This window comes from Phalaenopsis equestris, unplaced genomic scaffold (assembly GCF_001263595.1).
Source record: "Phalaenopsis equestris unplaced genomic scaffold, ASM126359v1 Scaffold000002, whole genome shotgun sequence".
NCBI lineage: Eukaryota > Viridiplantae > Streptophyta > Magnoliopsida > Asparagales > Orchidaceae > Phalaenopsis > Phalaenopsis equestris.
Genome location: NW_018164444.1, coordinates 5,449,424 through 5,473,223, shown reverse-complemented (window position 1 = coordinate 5,473,223; position 23,800 = coordinate 5,449,424). Strand labels below are relative to the sequence as shown.

At 36.3% G+C, this 23,800-nt stretch overlaps 1 protein-coding gene across 5 annotated transcripts in view; it reads right to left on the bottom strand.

Moving 5' to 3' along the window:
- The window catches only part of LOC110018044 (formin-like protein 3), a 114,808-nt gene that overhangs the window by 43,261 nt on the left and 47,747 nt on the right, over window positions 1–23,800 (bottom strand). For 4 of the 5 annotated variants that reach the window (XM_020715266.1, XM_020715265.1, XM_020715267.1 and 1 more), the window contains exons 10-15: window positions 11,057–11,098; window positions 10,902–10,982; window positions 10,770–10,820; window positions 10,442–10,699; window positions 2,896–2,967; window positions 2,600–2,716 (exon numbers count right to left, since the gene is read on the bottom strand). In XM_020715266.1, coding sequence (XP_020570925.1) covers window positions 2,600–2,716; window positions 2,896–2,967; window positions 10,442–10,699; window positions 10,770–10,820; window positions 10,902–10,982; window positions 11,057–11,098 — 621 coding nt within the window. The remainder of the gene's footprint in view (window positions 1–2,599; window positions 2,717–2,895; window positions 2,968–10,441; window positions 10,700–10,769; window positions 10,821–10,901; window positions 10,983–11,056; window positions 11,099–23,800) is intronic. The other variant, XM_020715268.1, reaches the window with a different exon arrangement.

Sequence of the window (23,800 nt, the reverse complement as noted above, 5' to 3'; positions counted from 1 at the left end):
TGATTATTTTTGTTGTTAGTCTTGCTACAGATGACCACAGTTGGTGTTGGTGATCAGCTACCTCAGCAGGTGAATGTAAGTAAGAAATTGATTTTTTCGTATTTATTTTGACTTTTAATGTTTAAAATGATAATTAATATTTGGTTTTTATTATGTAGTAGTACGAGCAACTCTTGGAGAAGCAGTTGTCCTCCTAAACCCCAAGCACTGCCAACAGTAGTGGTAGTCAGTCTACCACTTTACAGTCTAAGTTCGAGTAATGGTCGCAGGCGGCAGGGAAGAAGAAGGTTGAGATCTCTCGCGGTTCTGAGGGTGGCACCAGCTAGTCACCCCCGAGTACTGCGGAGCTTGCCAGGCATGTCACTGTTATGAGTAAGGAGGTTCACCATCTACGTGAAGGCTAACAGAAAAAATTGAGTGGAATATAACACGTCTGACAGAGATTATAGAAGATCATTTGAGCAAGTGAATTGTAGTCGAGGAGGATAAGTAGAACTGGAAAGAGTATTTATGTATTTTTAATTTATGTAATGTTTGAACTTATATTGATCAGGATGTAGATGTAAACTTTTGATAATTTAGATTTGTAACAGTATCATCTTTTTAAGCATTTATATTTTTAAGAGCTTGGATTTGTCATATAGCAGGATATAATGTTGTTGTGGTGTAGATTAATCGCTAAATTTTTTGTATCAAGGCATAGTTATTACTCTTGTTTTTTCTATTTTTAGACATAGCTGCTACTTATATCTTATCTTCACTACATCATTTCTTTCTGCTTATGATTATTTTTCCCGCCACTACAAAGTTTTTCAATATTATTCCTTTGTTTGCAGATGGCCACAAATGGTACAAGTGGATAGCCACCTCATAGATCCCATGTTATGGGGACCCTTGAGAACACCTACCATAGCAGGAAGAGGTCGTCTACTCCTACCGTTGCTTCCACTACTGCTACACTTTCTATGACACCTCCTCCCCCACCGGCTGTTGCTACATCTCCTATGGCACCTCCTCCCCCACCAGCTACTACCACCCCTCCCGTGACACCTGCTCCAGCACCTGATATTGCACCATTTCATGGGGCACCTGCTGCTTCCACATCTACTCACCCACCTGCTAAGTCTGGCCCGTCGACTTCTACCCCCCCCCCCCCCCCCGGGTACCGTAGGGTACACTTACTGCCAGAGGGGGACTCTTGAGTTATTTTTAACATTATATTGCATTTATTCTTCACGTTATATGTTTTTCGGTAACTAATTTGTTTCTTAAGTAGATTCATTCCCCACAAGTTGCATGTCACCTGCATCACAATAATTATCAGAAGCAACTACGATGAGTTATGTATGTCATGGAAGCAGATACCTGTAGCCACTTGAGACATGTGTTTCAGGGAATTTGAGGTACGATCATGTAATTTGAATTAAATTTATAAATTTGATTTAATTTTTTATGCTAATACATGAATTATTTTTAATGTTGCAGAGATCCTTCACCTGGCTCCTAGAGCACCAGCAGTAGATCCACCGAATCTTTGAGATTTGGGGCAGCCATTGCCTTGCGACATGTTCACGACAACCCGTCGGAGGAACAAGCGTCTGCCTGAATTGGTGAGGGGAACTAAGATCAGTTGATTGTAGCCTAATTATGAGAGGAAGAGACAGACAAATCGAGCGAATCGGGCGACGGAGGGGCCAGGGGAGCTGTGCTCTATATTGGCATATCAGTCCCCCATACAGAGCACTACAGAAGGTTGGTAAGTTTTTTTTAGATAATCAAATATTCATTCAAATTTTAGAGTTTTTTTTAGTGTTAAGCATTTTGTACGCTACACAGACCAAGGAGTTGAGTCATGCACCCTCCGTTGCGCAGTTGTATGTCAAACTCATCAGCGCCCGAGGACTGCGCAGAGGGTCTCGGAGCATTTCTGGCGGGTTGTCGTAAGTTAACAAACTTCAATTAAAAGCTTATTTTGACTCTAATTGTTGAAAGTGACAATTAAATGCTGATTTTCATTATGCAGGAGGAGTTCGAGTAGCGCCGGGAGAGGCACTAGGCAGCTCAGGCCCAAACTTCCACCAGCTGCAATAGTAGTCAGCCTACCACTGCGCAGTCCGAGCACGAGCTTTGGAACCAGGCGACAGTAAGGAAGAAGGGGAGGGTTTATGGCATTTGGAGCAAAGGGCATAGCCTTTGACGCCGAGTTCACTCGTGCTCCCATTCTTAGTTCCCCAAGCTCCTCACAACCAGACTAGGAGGCTCTTGTCAGGCAGATGGCTGCAATGAACAAAGAGATTTTCCAGTTGCACGAGCAGATGCTGGAAAGCCAACATAGAGTGGAGGACTCAATAGCGCGAAACCTTAGTAGAAAGTCGGGATGAAAAAAATCTACTGTATAGACTTGTAGAAATGACTCCTTCCATGGGTTTTCATATTAGAAAAATTAATTGAATGAAAAAAAATAAAAGATGGCCAATCATAAAGGTGAACAAAAAGATGAAATTCTACATAAATTATTAAACCAGTTCAAGGTCATAAATTGTCTTCATAAACTTTGAAATTTACCGGGAAGCCTGATAAGGAAAGGACGGAGATTTACCTTTCGGAAGCCTACGGAGATTTCCCCATCATTTTCTGATGCGGAGAGCTCAAACTCAACCTTTTCAAGACCTTTGCTCACAGCTTGCATTTCTTCAGCTACCATCTTTAATTGAATCTGTTACTCTTCATAGAATTTTATCAGAAAAAATACTAAATAACCGAAATAATGGAAATGATATGCAAACTTCATTTCTCTTTGATTAAGGATATGCGTTCACAAAATCATGCACAGACACAGATAGAATGGAAACGAATGAACCACTTGTATATAAGGAGAAGCGGGCACATACATACCTTAGATGCTGCTTCCAAATGAATTAAATCTTTATAAAAGTCCAGCAACTCAGGCATTTTTTCAGCAAGAAGCTACATGCAAAAGAAATGATAACAAAAGGCTGATGAGATAAGAAAAAGGAAAACATGTTAAAGCTATAAATTATACACAAGAAGATACAGAAGAACGAAAAAGCATCTTTTGATACCAAAATTGATATAGGTAAAGAAAAGTTTCAAAGAGAAACAATCATGACTTCACGTAAACAACTTGAAGCTATTCGTAAATAGAACTTGGATTAAAAGAGGAAGAAAATATCATTCGTGAATGGCCGCAATAATTCATCCATCAATAAAATAATAAAATGTTAATACAAACAGCCTTATTTACAATAAAAACAGCTCAAAGATAAATATGAGATAACTGTTATTCATATCATTTAAACAAATTATAAAGAATGCTTATCCTTATTGCATTTAAATGAATAAAAATAGAAGAAATAAAATAAATTTCAGCTAAAATTGAAAAGTCTTCTAAAAAAACTTGAAAACTAATTCAGCTCAATCCATTGTAGTCATAATTGACTCGTTATAAGGACCAAGGAGTAATTTATTTGTTGTACGAATTCTATAAATCAAGTGAAGTTATCACATATTCAACTGACATATATCCTAATTTAATCGATATCAAGAAACTTTATAATATATTAAATATAATATAAAATGACTACATTTCAAACATTCCATTTGAATAAATTCTATGAAAATATGGAAAAACAAAAAAGAAAGACTAAGAAACACAAGAATGTTATCAAAATCACTTCAACTAAGATATCTTTAATTTTTTTTTTAATTTCGAGGATAAACTTTTTCAAGATAGGGAGATCAATGTAGTAAGAAAATATATATATGTGGAACCAGCTATGTCAATTCAAAGGAAGCAACAAACCAATTTTATCTTATAAGGGAAGAGGAGTCGAGAAGGTATTGGCACCTTCAAAGAACAGGCAAACAGAAAGCACGAGAAATTACCAAAGCAGGATCAGACGGTTGAATGGCAGAATCATACCATTCTAATATTTATAATACTCCCAAATTTCATCCAAATAGTTAAGAGCCACTTAACATCAACACTTCTAAATCATATCCAATTCAAATATGAAAAGAAAAGAAAATCAAATCATGTTCATACAACAATTCAGAAAGAAAACTTGAAAACAAGCTAAAATTCAATTTATCTATTTCCAGTCGCTCCTCTTCTTCAATATGAAAATTATCTCCTCTCTCTCATTTAGTTTAACGGATTTTTTCCTTGCTGTACGTAGTTAAATAACAAGTTATACATCAACTTAGTGATAAATTATAGTTCTACTATGCACTAAATTTTTGTGCATATGCCTAAACATGAGAGTAAGGAGGATCTACATAGAATTTTTGTTTATTTAGAAAAAGCTTATGATAAGGTTTCATGAGAGTAAGGTGCTAATATTACTTAAATTCAAGTTATTAAAGATAATATATACTGAGTTATTGTGTTCGAACACAAAAAAGTTTGACCAAGTATTTTCCAATTTTAGTTGGATTACATCAAGGATCAGCTTTAAGCCCAAATCTTTTTGCTTTAGTTGCAGATGTTTTTTCTAGACATTTACAGGTGTATGCTTTTTGTTTATAATATCAATTTTGTGGATAAAACTATATAGAGTTCAGAAAACAAAAAACTTGAATTATGGAGGTTAAATTTAGGAAACAAAAGCTTTCATTTAAGTAGATCTAAAACTAAATACATGACCTCTAATTTTAGTAGTAATAGATACAGTGGCGGTGTTGTAACAATGGGTGATCAAGCCATTAAAAGGAGTGAATGTTTTAGTTATCTCGGGTCTATTGTTCAAGATGATGGTGATTAGATGAAGATGTAGCCGCGAAGGGCTTCATGTAGCCGACACCACTTAGTGGTATAAAGGCTTGTTTGTTGTTTTTGTTGTTGTTGCATGTCCAAGCATACATGATGTTAAAAAATAATTGGACATTTAAAATTTTATTTAATGAGAAACTTTTAAATATTTATATTTATCTAACATTTAAGAAATCAACTAAAGAGCACCAACAAAAATATCTATAAATTAAGGCAATCCATTTCCATGTTCTTTTTCAAGCAATTTCCATTTTCATATCATGCAGGATTACTAAAGTATTATCAACTATTACCATATAGGGATTACTCAAATGATTGACTTATATAATTTTTTTTATTTTACTTTATTTTTAATTTCTTTTAATCATTAAAACATATATTGAGCTCATGAAACATTTTAAGAGATAAAGATTTATCTAATGGGAAATTTACATACATACCACCCAATTTTTATATATTTACATATTAACCACCTAAACTTTAATTTTTAGATTTATCAGCCAAATCTTTCAAATCACATTAAGAATATCACAAATTTAACTTTTAAAAAGTGAAATACACATTTTCATGCATAGGTAAGGTAGCATTTATGTAAAAAAGTGAAGTTTAGGCGTTAGATATGTAATTACAAAAAAATTGGGTGGTATGTATGAAAATTTTATTTAATTTGTTTATACTATCATGTTCTAATACTTGAAAAAGTGAATGCATTTTAAAAATAAAAGAACTGAAATTAGTACAGATAAAAAGTAATTATTCACCTCAACCTTTAAATGTTTTATCATGTCACTTAATCTTTAACCTTGATTTCCTGTAATGAAATATTTATTTATATAAATTATTTCTTTAATTATAATGTTTACAAGATAACATTATATTACATTCCTAAATAATTGACTATATTTCATCCACAATTTTTTGAATTTAATGTTTGTAAATTAGTTTCATAATGTAAAGGGCATAATCTTAAATTAATTTCAATATACTACAAATCAGATTATAGAATTTCTAACCTAATTATATACCTCAAGTTGGATTCTTTCTTTGCAAAATTTGTTGTTCTTTTCTTGTGAAGTCAACAATACATTTTCGAACTTGATTTGTAAGTTCTTCCACTTTCACAATCTAATATTAACTCGAAAAAACCATTATTAATACTTAAAAAATTTTAAACTAAATTTAACTATTATTGAAATTTAAAATAAACTTTAATATCATTTTCATTTGCTCTCTTGTTCGATATAAAATTCCAAGATAAATCTCTTTGGACTCTCTTCCAGATGATGGGTGCAAGCCCGTCGTTACCCTTTACCCATATCCCACACACAAAGTTGATTCTCATGCATGTAGCTTCAAATCCAGCATGAGCAACGTCTCCCTCTCACGCACGTAATGCCCATTGCAAGACTTGATCGCAAATTTCATATTCTGATCTAGTATCATTGATCATCCTCCAAGCACGTCGATTGACACAGTAACTTCGTATCTCACATGTGTTGCTCGTTCATGTATAGAAACATCTTAAGGGTCATTGAAACCTCCTTTAAGTGAATCGACACCCTCTAGCTTCGTCTCTCTCACGCACGAGGCGTCACGGGCTCGACTCTTCTCCCCAGTTTCTCCATTTCGCATGGGATGTCGTATTAGTTGCTTGGCACACAATTTTGTCTTTCCTTGTCTTTTCTATTTCATTCGCCTCACTTCAAAATTTGCATGGGAGGAATTATGTCACCCACCCTCACCTTATAATTGATGAAACGGGTTCGACAGTTCAATTGAATCAATGCAGTCGTTTAAAATTATTTTACTTCTATTTTTTAGTACAAAATTTTAAAAGTTTGATGGTCTACTTGAGATTAAGCTTAAGTAATGAACTTAAAATTTTCAAACATTAATCATGATTATGTAATTGAATAAAAAAAGATTAAAGAATAATTTCTAAACTTAAATTAAAGAAAAGTATCATTAAACAAGGTGATTGAAATACTGAATGTAAAAATATAATAAATTAATATAAAATTTATAAATTATTATAGATAGCAAACTAATGATGATGGAGCACGAGTTAAAGAGAAAAAAACACTTCTGCAATTAAAGTGAGTATTTATAACTTTATATCATCACACGCAAAAAAACAAATGACATAAAATTCAAGTAAATGTTGATTGATAGAGTCATGTTTTATAGTACTAGTTAAGAATACTAAGATACATGCAACTGAAATAAAAAACATTTGAAAAAGAAAACAAAAATAAATATATCTTAGGCGATGCAAAATTTGATAGTGCTCGTTTGATGGATAAATTTTGTTAAAAGATAAGAAAAACAATGACATGACAAATTTCTTTATAAATAATGAGTTACAAAATAATAAATTTATCATTTGTCGTATTAAACTAATTACAAATATACATGTTTTAAATTTCTATTAAGATAAAAAAATATTGCTTACTTACTATGGCCCCCATGCATACTTATTATATTCTTGAGATTGACATACTATGCAACTGTGTTTATTCATTAAGTGGTTGTATGACTCAACTCATTATTTGATATTCCTTAAAGAATGCTAAATTAAGCTAAATGGGTGATGAAAGAAATTTTTTTTATACGTGACAAAAAGCAAGTGGAAAGAGGTATTTGTTTTAGTTTCTATATTAAATTTCTTATAGCAGAGATAATTTATTCGTGAGTTGAATGTGAACAAAAATCATGTTATTTAATAGCTCTTAGATATATTGGATTGTTTTAATTGTTAATATAAATGAATAAATATGTCCTCCAACCAATCTAGCCATTAGCAGTAATATCATAGTTTCAAACGCCCACGTTAGCTTTATACGCCTATGTAAGTCCCCGTTAAGGTGTGGTGGTTTTACCGCGACGCGGCCAGAAAATGCGACGACTTGCATTTGGTTTCGACGAAGTGGCGGATATTATGAAAAATCCAAACGAAAAGTGGTTTCGAACCCGTGGCCCACGTTCTTTTGTATAGTGTTGACGCGGCTGTCACTCCTCTCCCGCGATCATTTTTCTCACGTCTTGCCCTCGTTGCCCCTCCTCTCCCGCGATCCTCTCGCGTCTTGACCTAGCGGCACTCCCCTTTACTCTCTCTCTCTAGCGCGCGATTCTCGTGGTTGGTGTTGTGCCTCTCTCGGAGAGTTCTCTTCTCCCTCTCCTCTATCTCCTCTACGGCTCTGTTTGGATCTTTTCATCCGTGTGAGGCATTGCTTCTTCGTGCAGTGGTTCCTCTGTACTATGATTTCTTTGTATGGTGGTTCCTCTTTGTGTTGAGTAATCCTTACCTTAACTATGTCATTGGCTTTGATTTTGAAAATGTGTATGTATCCACTATTTTCTTGGTTTCCTCTTTGCGGTGCTTCCTTTTCATACTGGGTAATATTTGTGCAGTGGTTTATTTACCCTAATTGTGTGGCTTTTGGTTTTGTGCCTTTATGCCCAGCATAGGTTCCTCTGTGCGGTAGTTCCTCTTGGTGTTGGTGTGATTCTCTGTGCTTAAGAATTTTGTGGTTTTTTATTTGTCTAATACTTATGCTTCATTGCTTCTCGGTTGAAGTTGATTTTTGCGATTTTTGGGGATCCCACGTGCAATGGCTTTGATTTTTGGGATTTTTGATTTGGCAAATGCTTATGCTTCAATAGTTCTCGATTTTTGGGGATCCCACATGCTATGGCTTGGATTTTTGGGATTTTCGATTTAGCAAATGGATATGCTTACTCCTTTATGTTCTTAAATAAAAGTGTAAAACATGTCAGTTTTGAATGCACGTGCAATGGTGGATTATGGTTTTCCTTTTGCTCAGTCAATGTACATTTGGTTGATGTTGGCTTGTGGTGTTGATGTGGTGAACGTGTTTGTGTTGAAGGATAAGGAGTGGTGAAGGGTGGTTGGTGCGCGGACGTGGACGTGGAGGTGGACGTGGTGGTGTAGGGTGATCGGTGTGTAGACGTGCATTTGTCGGTGGATGTGTTTGTGTGTGGGTGAGGTGGTGGTTGGTTTGTGGTAGTGTGCGGTTAAGGAGGTGGTTTAGTTGTGTTTGTGTTAGTGGAAGTGTAGAGGAGGTGATGGTGGAGGTGTTGGTGTGTTTGTGTGGTTAAGAAGGTGTTGGTGTGTTTGTGTGGTTAAGAAGGTGTTGGTGCGTTTTTTTTTGCATTTTTTTGTTCTTTGGTGGATTTTAGAGGTCTATGACGAGACGTTTGACCTTATGCATTCTTCTGGATGGCATGTATGTCGCATTAGTTGATGTGACATGTGAAATCTTAATGAAGACAACCAACTTCATCTCTTTTTCGGTGATACGGTTTTTGAGGTTCTTTGGATGGTCTTTTTTCGTGATATACATATGTGACATATACAAGCTTGGTATTACGTAGGTTAAAGGCAACCACGAACCCTTTTTTAAAAAGTTTGTTACCTTCTTCTAATGATAGATTCGTTGATTTATATATTGAGTTCTCTGAGACTTCACAGCTACATAAAACTTTAATTAATTATTTTTGTTATCAATTTTTACTTGTGCAATGTCTAAGGGTATTTTTTTAAGCCTTAAGAAAAGATGAGCTCGAGGATTTCCGGTACCTCCAGAGAATTGCACTATGACTATAGACTTCAATGTTCACTGCTCACTTCGCGTCAGTCAAATAGTTATGAGGGATAGTGAAAAATCAAAGAAAACTGTGACTATTTTCGGTTAGGGTAGATGGGATAAAAGATTACACCGCCGAGAGTGATCGAGCATGAAAAGTATCCCTGGAGAACAGCTTAGCTCGTGATATACGACGTCTACATTTTAAAAATAATATTATCACATTATTAATTATTGTTTTAATTGTCTTTTTCTTAATTTGACAGTCATGTTACTCACTGTTTAGTGAGGTGTCTAACTTTTTTTTTTTGTAATGCTCTGCACTGGACATTTTTTTGAAGTATAAATGTACTGGTATGAACAATTCAGTTGCAAAAAAAAATTACTATACAAGGGCAGAATGATCATTTTTCCAGAAAAAGTTGCAGCACAACTGTTTTTAAACTGCAACAAACAAACAAACAGTCAACTTCCTGTGGCATCTGCTGTGCAATAGCTTATTAATAAGTTATAGCTACCCCAACTAGACCCTCAGTATCTTATCTAAAGTTGGCTGCTACCTTGATATTATTTCTCTTTTCTATCATAACCTAATTCACTCCAACAGTACCTCTTCATGCGTAGGCAACTAGATTTCAAAGTTTAAATATTTGATCAAAGGAGAGGACTAAAACTCTCAGGTTGTGGGTTAAAAAAAAGGAAGAAATGATGTCATACAATATCAACAAAAAGCAAGCGGAATAAAACAATACCTCAATCCAACCGCATGATAAGAAATAACTATAATTGAGGTCCTAATCCGTCAAAACATAAAAAATTTACCTCAGAGCAAACTGCTATATTAAAATATCAAACATAAAATAAAAAAATAAAAAAAATTGAAGCCTTCAATGCATGTAATGTGTAACAAAAAGTTAAATAAATTTATGCTTCTAAATTTGTTCCAGAGGAATGGTTTCTCGAAAAATGAAATTCGAAATGATAATAATTCTCGCCAAAAGAAAAAATAAGTCTGCATGCAGATGATGCTGCTTTGGCTAACCTTGCATAAATAATGCATTAATGTCAGTTTGTTATTCCTTGCTCGTGTATCGGACAATTTCAGAAGGCTATCCAGCCTAAAACCCACAGCAGACCCTAGAGAATAAAAAATAAAAGGAAATTCCTTTTCAAACTTCTCATGTTTAGGAAATATGCCAAGAGAGCCAAAATATGCACCTCGTGCTGTGCCTTCATTCAAAGCATTTCCTAAGGTAAGAATGGTCTGCATAATTTGTCGTAACTTGGCAGAACCTTTTACCTAAAATGAAAGGGAAGTCACTAATAAATAGCGTTAGGTCAAACAAAATTAATGGCGGCTAAAAGAGTACCTCTCTGGAGGCATCATTAATTGTATTCAGATTGGAACGCAGCTCATTCACCTGATAACATTCACTAATAATTGAAAAGCACGTATGCATAAACATGCTCGAGATATTAATATCCATAAAATATTAACATACCTGCGTCGAAAAGGCAATTCTAAAGGAAAAAACCCTCAACTTGGATTCTACACGAGGAACCTTCATGAGCTCGAGAAAGAACTGGTAGGATTGCAAAATGCCTCGGTCAAACTATAAACGGGCATTGAAGAGAAGCAATCAACATTATAAACTACCTGCTCACACTTTCCAAGCATTTTTTTGTTTCCCGAGTAGTTCTGCAAAATTGCAGAAGCGAGTAATACAAGTAAGTAAATTGAATTTTGCTAGCACAGAGAATTAAATGACATGATCTGGCTAACAATATTTGGTTTTGAATAATGTAAAGAAATTTATTAAAGGATGATTGAGCAATGTTTAAAATAATGTCAGAGGCATAACCATCTGCAAAAACATTAGAAACGGTGTAAAGTTGGGTGGAGAAAATATAATCCAGGTTAACAAACCTCAACTTTCTTCATGCTTTAAATGGGTATACACTCTTGTTTGCTTAATTTGTTCGAGCAATCTTCAACAGTTTACATTCGTTAAAACTAATTGGATAATAGAAACAAACATGATGCAGGTAAAAGCTAACTCCAGGTTTGTTATGTACGCGGGAAATTACAAAATAAATTTCAGAATAAAAAAAAAGAAAAACTGAAGTGATGTGGGGATGATAAACCCGTGCGAAGCTCACTCGAGCAACATAGATAGATAGGGAGAAGATCCAGAGTTGACGTAACTTTAAATGAAGTAATTTACTTTATTCCAATGTATGAATACAAAATTTTAGTCTATAAATAAAATATATTTTTCTACGGCTTTTGCGAAAAGCCTAAACTCCGAGATTTAATTTAGTAGAAGAAAAAGAGAGAAGTTGAATGTTAATGCTTGATTAGTAGAAATCCAATAAAATTAAATTGGTTTATGGATAATTGGTATTTTGGAAATAAAGTTGGCATTTAATTGAGTTAGAATGATTTAGAAAATTACAAGAAATTACTATTTTACATTTTGTGTGATTAATTAAATCAATCCTTAGTAACTTCAAAAATTATAAGTTGAATGTTCCGTTCCTTGAAAAGAATGAATCAAAAATAAATTTAAAAATAAAAAATAGAATTCCCATGAATCTATGTATATGACAACAACAACAATAAGTCTTTATCCCATTAAGTGGGGTCAGATACATGAATCTTTTTCGCCATTGTGTCATATTGAGAGTCATTTTTATTTAATTCTAACAAATTAAAAAATTTTTTTATAAAACAAGCCCAAGTTCTTTGAAGTCTACCTCTACCTTTCTTAACATAATTCAAATTTAAAACATCTACTCTTATAGTTGGATCATCAAATGGTTGATGTTTAATGCGACCAAACCATCAAAATCACTCTCTGAAATCTTGTCGGCCACTGAAGCTACACCAAACGTTTCACATATATATTCATTTTGCATTTTGTCTTTAAGTGTAGAGTCACTCATCCAACTAAACATTCTCATCTCAGCAACACTTAGTTTTATACTTCTCTTTTATAGGCTAACATTTTGCGCCATAAAGCATTTTCCTTTATGTCAAAGCGGTACTTTTCTATCACACAATAAACTCATTGCCTTCCTCCAATTCAACCATCTAACTTGAATTCTACTGATAGCATCATAATCTACATCGCCATCACTATGAACAATAGACCCAAGATATCTAAAACATTCAGTCCTTTTAACGACTTGATCACCCATTGTTACAACTCCACCACTAAATCTATTACTACTAAAATTACATTTCATGTATTTAGGTTTAGATCTACAAAAACAAACATTTTTAGACTTTAAAGTTGACCACCATCATTCAAGTTTTTCTGATCTCTTTCTCTAGTCTTATCTGCAAGAAGGATATCACCAACGAAAAGCGTACACCAAGGTGAATCCTCCAGTACAAATCCAGTAAGGGAAACATAACTAAAGCAAAAAGATATGGGCTTGAAGTTAATCTATGATGTAATCCAACTGAAACACTTGGTCAATGCTCCTTTTGTTTGAACACAAGTGATAGCTCCAATATACATATCTTTAATTACTTAAATATAAGTCATATCAACAAGTTCTCTCTAGAACTCGCCAAAGAGCTTCTCTAGAAACCTTATCATAAGCTTTTTCTAAATCAATAAAAATAATATATAGATCCTTCTCACTCACTATACATCTCCATGAAGCCTCTCAATAAATATAGCTTCCATGATAGACTTGCCTAAAATAAATCCAAACTGATTTTTTAAAATCTTTATATCAAGTCTTGATCTATATTTAACTATTCTCTCCCATAATTTTAAAGTAGACACAGCTTAATTACTCTATAAGTTGCACGCTCTTGTGCAACCCCTTTATTCTTCAAGATAAGGACCAAAATACCCTTCCTCCAATTTCTAGACATTTATTTTATTTTTAAATAATATAAAAAAGCTTAGCAAACTAATAAATTTTTAAATCACTTCTATTTGGATACCATCAAGTCCACCTGATTTTTCATTCATAATTTTCTTTAAAATCTCATCAACTTTTTTTTACTAACGTGACTAAAAATAAAATAGTTTATTATTATTAACGATATTAAGATCACTAAAATCAATTCTATTTTCAAAATCTTGATTGAAAGTTTTATCAAAATATCTCACCTTCATATCTAAGAAAAACACTTTCATTTTCATCTATAATACACTTTACTTTAATTAAATCTCTTTATTTTTCTTCTTTTTGTTTCCCTAGTTTATATATATATACTATTTATAGATGTCAATGCGATGTATGCGATTATATACTTAATTTCCTTATCTATAATTCTTAACTTGATCCCAAATAAAAGCTAGATAAATTCTGAATTTCAAAACAAGTAAGAATATAATTATAATATTTACTATGGGATATTACGCAAGTATATGTATCATTATCAAGTAATATATAACTTTTTTATTCAGCCCCGAATATCGAACCCACGAAAAAAAATAATATGTATTTCATAAAACAGGAGATTAGATAATCAAAATTCTATTTAGCAAAATATTTTTACTTAAACTCCAGATACTAAAATAAGAATGAAAGTTCAATTTTTTTTGTAATTTTTTATAACTGAAAATAAAGCAAACAACTAACTAATTTAACTAGATATTTGCAAGAAGAATGCAATATAAATAAAATATATTTTTCTTTATCATGAATCAGTAACAAGTATAGGAATTATGTTGTAGAAGTATTCTAATTATGTTGTGTTAAATAGGAGAAATAACATTTTTTACCCTTACTAGAGATGTTATAAAGAACATTGGCTTAATTTATTGTTTGAATAGTTATGAAGACGGATTAGGTAAGGAAGATACTATCTCTCACTCTAGAGTTCTCTCTTCTCCCTCCACCTGGGGGCTAACATCTCGTATTAAAACCTAAAACTATAAATCAAATTAGAGGCTTTAGTCTGTCACTCTAAAGTCTAATTTTACACCCATCAAAGTTTATTTTTCTATTTATTTGCACTTAACTCCATGAACTACATTATTACCCATGAAATCAAATGTGATTCTTATCATTTGTTGACTTAGACAAAACCATCTCAGACCTTATATGTTCTCACAACAGCTATTAACATTTTAGTCAAATCAAAAAGTAAATTAAGTATAAGGTTTAACATTATCACAAATTTTTCCAACATTAAAGGCTAATATTTCACACAGCTTCCCGCCAACACTTAATCACTTATTATTTTAAGAAAAAAGAAAAAGAAAATTATTCAGAATTCATGGAGAAAACACAACCACACTTGAGTTTGAAAGCAGAAATCATGCACAAAAACAAATAGTCTAAATTAAAACCAAATATAGTAACAAAGAGAAAAACTTATCTTAAATTCCTCTCTACCAAATGTCTTGAAGTTCCTTTGAATCTCTTTTTTCACTCACAATACAAAATACACTCAAAATAAAAAAAAGGTGGGCAGCAGCGGTCTGGATAGATGAAGATAATTGGCTTCTTCCATGGATGATCCCAGTCTTCTTTTAGAAAAATCGAAAAGATGTATTGATATCTCTTCAAAATGTGTCCTCATTGAATCTTCTAGAAGTTGTCTCCTTTCAAAAGCCAATTAAATGAATTTTCGTGTACATTAACTATTTCCCACATTCAAGGGTTGCTTCAAACACCTATTAAAAAATTCGTCCAAATTCAATGAATCATCAAATAACTACTTTTGGCGCTTAAGCACGGGGTATCTGGTGCTTAGGCGCGGCTCTCTCTTTTTAACTGGCACGTAAGCACAAGTCCTAGGCGCTTAAGCATCTCAGTTCATTTTTTGCACTTTCATCTTTGCTCCAAATTTGATCATTTTTCACTTCTTTTACAATTTTTCATCCATTTGATTGTGTCTGAAACAAAAACACAAATAAATTTCATTAAAGCGCAATATCTCAAAAATAGAAATAAAAATGTGTACATAAATACTATAAATTTTAGGTGTATCAGCGGGCAGCTCTGATAGGGTTTTCTTAAGTTGAATCTCTTGGCTTCACTCCACCAGCTTCGTCGTGCCCAATGACAGAGGGTTTCACGCTATCAGTTTCGTCATTTTCGTCTTTCTGTCAGCCCCTACGCTTCCTCTGCGTCGACGCCGTAGGGTTTCACGTGCTTCGTCTCTCCACACCCGCAGTCCACGACGCTTCCTCGCTAGGTCGCGGCACGTGTCGTCCCTGTACTCGACGACGCCTTCTTCCTGCCGACAAAAAGTTCACGTACTCGACATCGCCTCTGTCGTCCTGCCCAACAGAAGGTCACACCCATACTCGACAACTCTCTGTCGCCCTGCCCGACAGAAATTTCCTGAGCTCGTCTTTTTTCTAACAGCTCGCCTGGTCGTTCTGGAAATGGCCTCGACGAAGTGTTCCTATGAAAATGCACTAGTCGACGACTTTCCTATTTCTACTCGTGCTCCTTCAGGTTCAGAACCTGTTTTTCAGATTGGCAAGTCCTGCAATGTTCCTCAATCTTTCCAGCTCTTGAAGATGGTGGCGATCACACTTTTAACAAAAAAATTAACAAAAAAATGAGAATAAGATCCCCTTCAATAGATGTTAAGGCTTCCTACTCATTTTTGCCTCTTTGGTTGGATGTAAAGCCCCCTTAAATGGATGTTAAGGTTTTACTTCCTAATGTTGCCTCCAAATTCAAATTTTTGAGGAGTAGAATAAGACCCCCTTCAATGGATGTTAAGGCTTCCTACTCCTCTTTGTCTCTTTGGTTGGATGTAAAGCCCCCTTAAATGGATGTTAAGGTTTTCCTTCCTATTGTTGCCTCCAAATTGAAATTTTTGCGGAGCGGAGTAAGACCCACTTCAATGGATGTTAAAGCTTCCTACTCCTCTTTGTCTATTTGGTTGGATGTAAAGCCCCCTTAAATGAATGTTAAGGTTTTCCTTCCTAATGTGGCCTTCAAATTTCAAATTCTCTGAGGATCGGTGTGAGGCTCTCTTTAATAGATGTTAAGGCTTCTGATTCCCTTAAATTTCAAATCCTTCGAGATATGTGTGAGTCCATGAAAGTGGCATCCTATTCTCATGTTTCCCGATGATCGATGCAAGGATTTTGATTCCTTCATATATTTTCATATTCTATTCACATATTCCTCACAAATTGACATATTTGAATCTGCGTATTTCCTGCAGAGAGCAAGATATTTTCCTATACCACTTGGGTTGGATGTGAGTCCCAGAGCTTTCCTCCTCAATGTAGCAGATATTTTTCTCGTCACCACTTAGATTGGATGTGAGCCCCAGTGCTTTCCTTCCTAACATGACAAAGATATTTTTCTGCTACCACTTGGGTTGGATGCGAGTCCCAGAGTTTTCCTCATCAATATAGCGGATATTTTTTTTTCCGTCACCACTTAGGTTGGATGTGAGTCTCAGTTCTTTCCTTCCTAACGTGACAAAAATATTTTCCCGCTACCACTTGGATTGGTGTGAGTCCCCCTATACGAATGTTAAGGCTTCTGATTCCTTCAAATTTCAATTTCCCAAGGATCGGTGTGAGTCCCCCTATATGGGTGTTAAAACTTCTGATTCCTTCAAACTTCAATTTCCCGATTTCCCGAGGATCGGTGCCCGAGGATCGGTGTGAGGCCCCCTATACAGATGTTAAGGCTTTTGATTCCTTCAAATTTCAATTTCCCGATAATCGGTGTGAAACCCCCTATACGGATGTCAAGGCTTCTGATTCCTTCAAATTCTGATTTCTTCAAATTTCAAATTCCCGATGATCTGTCTGAATCCCCCTATATGGATGTTAAGGCTTCCGATTCATTCAAATTTAAATTTCAGGATCAGAGCAAGCATTCTGATTCTTTCCACATATTTTCCACATCCTATCCCTAAATCTTCCGCATGCATGATATTTCCTAAATTTTTTGGTAAATCCCGTGTTGATGACAGTCTCCAAATTTTGGCATAAATCCCATGTGGTGGCCCCATACTTCCTTGTTCAAACTGATTTCCCTTGTTCAAACTGATTTACTGATTTCCTCACTCAATCAAATTTACAACAATCAAACGAAGGAAACATACGACGAATCCCTGCATCCCCAGCGGAAACAATTAAAAATCTTCAGTAAGCTGTTGTCTTTGGATTGGGAATAACCTGGTGGAAAGTTCCAACTCAAATTTGATTTTGACTCTGGATCAATTCATTCTGAGTATGGTGTACTTAGATGGTTCTTTTGATCGTGTTGATGGTTCTTTGTTGATCACTTCGGTCAACACCAATACGCGCGATGTGCTTGTTCAGCACAACACACATATTAGGGGTCCATTTGTTGACCTCATTTTTAGTGAGGTCTTAGTCTCCTACTCTTATAACCTAGAATCTAGCTTTAGGAGTTCTTATTGACCATCCTAGCGAACTAGCAATGGAGCCCACCTCCTGTAGAACTTCAAGTCATTTCTTGACTCATTTAGTGAAGGACTCGCATGAGTGGTTCAAAGCACTCAATTTCTAGTTACAAGGGTTAAGAACCAACATATGAGGGCCCGAAAATGAGTTCCTATAGAATCAAACAGCCTTAGGCGAACCCTTTGTGACTCGATTACTCGCGAACGCCGCAATTCACGCACTCACTGCACCACACACGACTTTGACTTGAATCAACTCGTCCGTCGGCGAACTTGTCCGGATGACCCCGGATGACGAAACGAACCACACTAACATGTCCGGAACGTCGACTTTAGCTATGAAGGACACCCATATTTCTAGGGTTACGCGCGCACACAAATGACACGAAAATCGATGTTTTTTTCTTTAGCGAAATGCGGACCCGGACACAACTCATGTTCAACTCGGATACGATTCAGACTGGACTCGAGTCTGAACAAGAGTTAAGTAATTTGATCTTCAAATTTCAAATTTCAAATGAAATAATTAATCCAGTTTTAATGAAATTAAATTAGGAGTTATTATATGTCAAACAAAACTCCTCCCCCGTTGGAAATTCATCAATTACCTGCCCATTATCGCATAACGGACTTTTTGGAATTCCTCAAATACAAGATCCCGCTTAGCTCCCTTCCTGGCATTCAGTCCCCTCTTCTTCTCCCGCTCGTCCATTCTCCTCTGCACCGAAACCCCTCTCTTGAATCGCCATCTCCCTCACTCGCCTACTTGCCTCTGCCACTCACACGCCTCACCTTCTCGCGCGACCCTCTCCCGCACTCGCCTGCTCGCCTCCTCTCTGCGTCGTAGACCACGGCCTGCTTTGCCTCCCACTCCAGCATCTTCCCCGCTCGCCCAGAAAGCCCTGCACTCGTCTTCTTCCCCGCGTACGATCCGAAGCCCATTGCTCGCTTCTTCTCGCTCGACCTCGCTCGTCCGCTCGATCCTGATCTCCCGCACTCGCTCCGCTCGATCCCGTACCATCCTTCATAGACCAAGACACTCGTCTCTCAGTCCCGACTCCCTCCTCTTCGGCAAGGGCCCCGCTCGTCTCACCCTCTCCTCTTCTGCGAACAGAAGCGCTCCTTCTTCCCCTCTCTGCCTCACGCACTGAAGCACTCACCTGCTTCACCTCTCCCTTCTCTCGCCAATCTCCCGCTCCTGCAATTCGGCTCTCCCGCTTGTTTCCTCTACTCGATCTCGCTCGACAGAGACCCTCGCCTTTTCTTATCTCGATCGAAGCCCCGCTCGACTCCTCACGCTCGACCACGCACGCCCCTTCCTCCACACATCGAAGCCCCGCTCGCCTCTGCCCTTTTCTTCGCGACCAGACCCTGCTCGACTCGCCATCTCAACAGACCGAACGACTCCATCTCGTTGGACTCTCTTTCTCTCGACCAGGATCACTCGGCCGAGCCTCCCTCGCCCGCATTGGAGGTAGGAGGAACACAGAACTCCCCAGAGCTTCTGAAAAACTTTAGAGTGCAGAACCTTAACGATTGCAGTAACTGGGTAACGAATTCTTATTTTGTTCCTGTAACGCTCATTTTATTTATGCAATACATGCATCTACGAGTTAGGAAGATTTGCATAAACATCCACTCAATCCATGTGCTTTTACATGTCTATTGCCTCAAACTTTCAAATGAGTATGCACAACACTCAAATATTTTATGTTGCAACAAGATAATGCATTTACCTATCTTTTACAATACACATAAGCTTCAGTATTTGTATGTCCACTTGCTGAATTGAAAGTTTCGGAATGACATAAATGTTGTTTTAAGTCTTATAAACTTGTGGTCTTAGAAAAATAAAACGTTATGTTGTTTGTCTTGTATTTTTGCTGTTGGGAAGAATTAAATGTTGTCGTATTCTAGTAATATTGTTGCTGCTTGGAAGCACTAAATAGCACTGTTTTGGCTCTTCAATTTCACTGTTTTGGAGTTTCTACAAGTGTTGTTTGGGTCCATTTAAAAAAAAGCTGGTTGAGGCAACTTAAGTGATGTTTGAGGGTTATTTTGGGACGGGTTCAGACTGGTTTCGTTGCAGTTTTCAGGAGCTTTAAATGTACATTTTTTTAAGGGAGACTTTGTCACTGTTTTGGGCTAGTTTTTCTAGCTAATTTTGTAACATTTAAAATTAATGTTTTGAGCTTACATGAGAGCTATTTGGGAATTTTAAATTTGTTGTTTGGAGCATTTTAAATATGGTGTTTGAGGCTTTTAAAAGTGTTGATTTGGAAACTTTAAAAGTTGTTATTTTGGACCGCTCAAAACATTGTCTTGGAGTAGATTTAAACACTCCTCTTGAGGGCCGATTTAATTACAATATTGAAAGAATTCAAAGGTTTTTTTAGGTTGATCCACTTGCTTTTCCCCCGCTTTGGCTTTACTAGTTTTGGAAGTGGTTCGGCCTTCTTTAGTTTTATTTATTTTTAAATGGTTAAGTCATAAAGATGGGGATTGATGATTTAATTAATTGGAAGATATAGAAAACCTTCAATCACCTAAAGCATAAGTTAAAGAGTAGGCTTCCTAGAGTTTTAGGAGCACGCTCTAGGTGAAAGCCCATCCACCTAGTCCTCAGTGTAGGCTTCCTAGAGCTTAAGCACACACCCTAGGTGAGAGTCCATTCACCTAGCCCTCAGTGTAGGCTTCCTAGATTTTAGGAGCACACCCTAGGTGAGAATCCATCCACCTAACTCAACATAGGCTTCCTAGATTTTAGGAGCACGCTCTAGGTGAGAGTTCAACCACCTCAGTGTAGGCTTCCTAGATTTTAGGAGCACACCCTAGGTGAGCGTTCATCCACCCAATTTTCGAATAAATAACTAAACTTGGCACTTCACCCTAATTCACAAGCTGATCAAGACACTAGACATCAGGATGCATTGAGACATAGTTCATGCTTCCTTCATTAAATCAACAGTGAAATTCCCTCAATGACTTAACCTACAATGAAACTCAGTGCATCGGTATTTGAGCTTGAATATTACACTCAAATCCTCTTGGCAATTGGGGAAATTTCTTAACGCCACATATGGCTTAACGCCACAGGATAAGTCTAGGGTCTAGGTGGCGAGGGCGATGACGACATTGCTTATGCGTGCTTAAACGAGGGATACGAAGTGAAATCATTCTGAGGGATACGAAGTGAGATTATTAGAATAGTATCTCCTACCTCAAAGATCTTCAATAAGTAAGAGGGAAGGACCCATGATACTATTCACCGATTCTTGGTGGGATCGTTGCCCCCAACACTCGTAGGTTATTAGTAGTTCTAGCACGATTAGAGTGATTAGCCTGTGGACTATACAATTTTACAAAATATTTACAAAAAATAAAAAAAAAATTTCTTTTGCATGTTAAAAATAACTCTGCATAAAAAGGACTTGAACAACAACTTTTGCATGAAAATCTTTTTATGAAAATTTATAAAAGTCCATGGTTAGTCATTTGGATTGAGGTTAAGAACTATCTGCTGTAGATTGTCGAGTTGGCAACTCTTACTCAATGTCGGGAAGCGCACTACCAATCTCAAACACTTAAACCCTGGAGCTATCGCGACGACATGAGTTGGGAGCCAACTTCATGGGCAGCACGACAAGGAATTCAGACCGAGCAGCAACAGGATCTTCTTTAGCATTATCCCTTCCTAGTATAATAACAACTCATAAGACTTCGAGGTAGCTCGCCTAGCGCAATGTAAATCCTCACACTCCCTTTTTAGGCTCCTGTAAAACCATGTTGTGCAGTATAAGTCCTAATTCGCTTTAGGTTCTGAGGTTGTCATGTGACACGACGTAAACCCTCTTATTTCTGGGGACTATTTGCATAATCGAGTATTATGCATTCGTAAGTCTCAAATAATAAAATTAACAAGATCGAACAATTGAATATCACCATCTCTAAAAATGCAGCCACACAGTGGGATTGTCTGGGATGTCATTGAGGTTTCGCCTCAGGATCTATAACATCCCCTGCTTGTTCCTTCCTTTGGACTCCTGAAATAACTATTCATATTTGAGTCACTCCCATTTGCCCTTCCACGTCCTATCGTGAAAACCTAAACTTTAGAATCTTGAAGACTAATACATCTGATCATTATCGAGAGTTTTCTCAATTGACCCTAGTCATTTGAGATGTAATTAACTATAGGGGTTTGCCTTTATAGAGAACTTGGAACCCAGGTAAAATAAACCCTATTTAATCTTTGTATTAGATAGGGGAACTTGTCGGTCATACATAAAAGGTTCGCAGACTAAACGGATGTCACAAATCTCTTAGTTTGCAGGATTGGGTCTATCGCCAAGATCTACACTTATCTTTCGGGAGAGTGTAGTATTCGCGGTATCGGGCACGATTATGCAAACTATTTGACGAATGAGATCCATTTGGTCTCATTTTTTCGAAAATTAAAATTTACTACTTTTAAAACTCAAACAATATATCTATTAACTTAAATTAAATTTCAAAAATTATTTTCATATACCATATTTTCAAATCATCGAAAAGTTGACCGACACTTACTTGACGGTTGATCTATACTTATTTAGTTATCTCACGATGTCGATTACACTCGTATTTTTTCTCGAAAAGTTATCAATATCGATAACAGTTTTATGAAAATTCTCAAGTGAACTGTCGACTTCGATCCAAAAGTGGAGTCCCATATCATTCCTAATTGGATAAAGTTTCTGGGATTAAAATTACATCTGTTCAACTTGGAATTTTATACTTTTTATTGACTGCTTACAGTAAGTCTCTCAAGTTTAATAATCCTACGCTTGCTGTCGCCAGACCGTCTGTGGCTTGTGTGTTAATTGAGAGACATCACTTAACCAGCTCCAGATGAGGTATGAGTTGGACCAGTTGGCACCACTCATAACGGGTATTGGCAGAAGGTTGAAATATAAGCACACCCTCCTTATTGGTCTCATTGTAATATGTTTGGTCACAGTTCTAATATTTGTTATCGTTTGCATGCTCATCTAAAGCCGAATTTCGCTAAGGATCAGCCACATACCATCCCTGTTGAGAAGGTGCAGCCCAATCCTCTTTCCAACCTCGTAGTCCAAGATGAAGAACACCATACTACAGGTACAGATCCAAATGTGATTATATCACTCACTGTTATTGAAAAAAACTCACTTATATGCCAAGACACACGAGAGTGGACTGTCGATCGATTTACCAGCAATGCTAAGATATTTTTTGGAGAAAATCTGAGTGTAATCTTTAGTCATGATTAATTAAATCAATACATGTCTCTCATCCATGAGCTCCACTATACATTTTCATGCTAATTTGATATCATCAAAACTTTTCCTGATATCTTCCATAGGTGGGTGCCCCCACAAAAATTTTTCAATAATAACAAACTTGAATTTCACAGTCAGGATTGAAATTTCTAACTCAGAGAAAAAAAAAAAGTTATTTTCTCACTTTTTCCTGCTTTCATTCTTAATAAAGGGGAAGTCACATATATCATCACAATACTCCTTATAACTTGAGAGAAATACAACCGTCGTCTCCACCTAAGAATTATCCACCATGTGGGCAAATGAGTCTTTATCAGGTTCAACCGAATAAGAAAAAAGATCCATCACAACAAGGAGAAGCCCTGTCAAGTCGGACAGAGGGCAAAAATGACGTGTCGAAGACGGTCGGGGAGAAGCCACAGATGTCGAAGCCTTGAAACAGTCACAGCTCGACGAGGTTCGTGAAGACAGATGAAAAGCAGCACAGAACACACGAACCGCAGAAAAGGGTGTCTCGACAAAGCTCAACAAAGACGACGCCGAAGCCCTTTGTCGTTGGGCAGGACAAAATGATGGAGCGTAGGAGATGAAGTGAATAAAAAGTCGAAAGAGAGAAGCCCTTCGTCATCGAGTACGAGAAGGCCTTTGGCCGAAACCCTAGCAGAGCAGCCCGCCACCGACGCCATACATATATATATATATATATATGTATGTATAT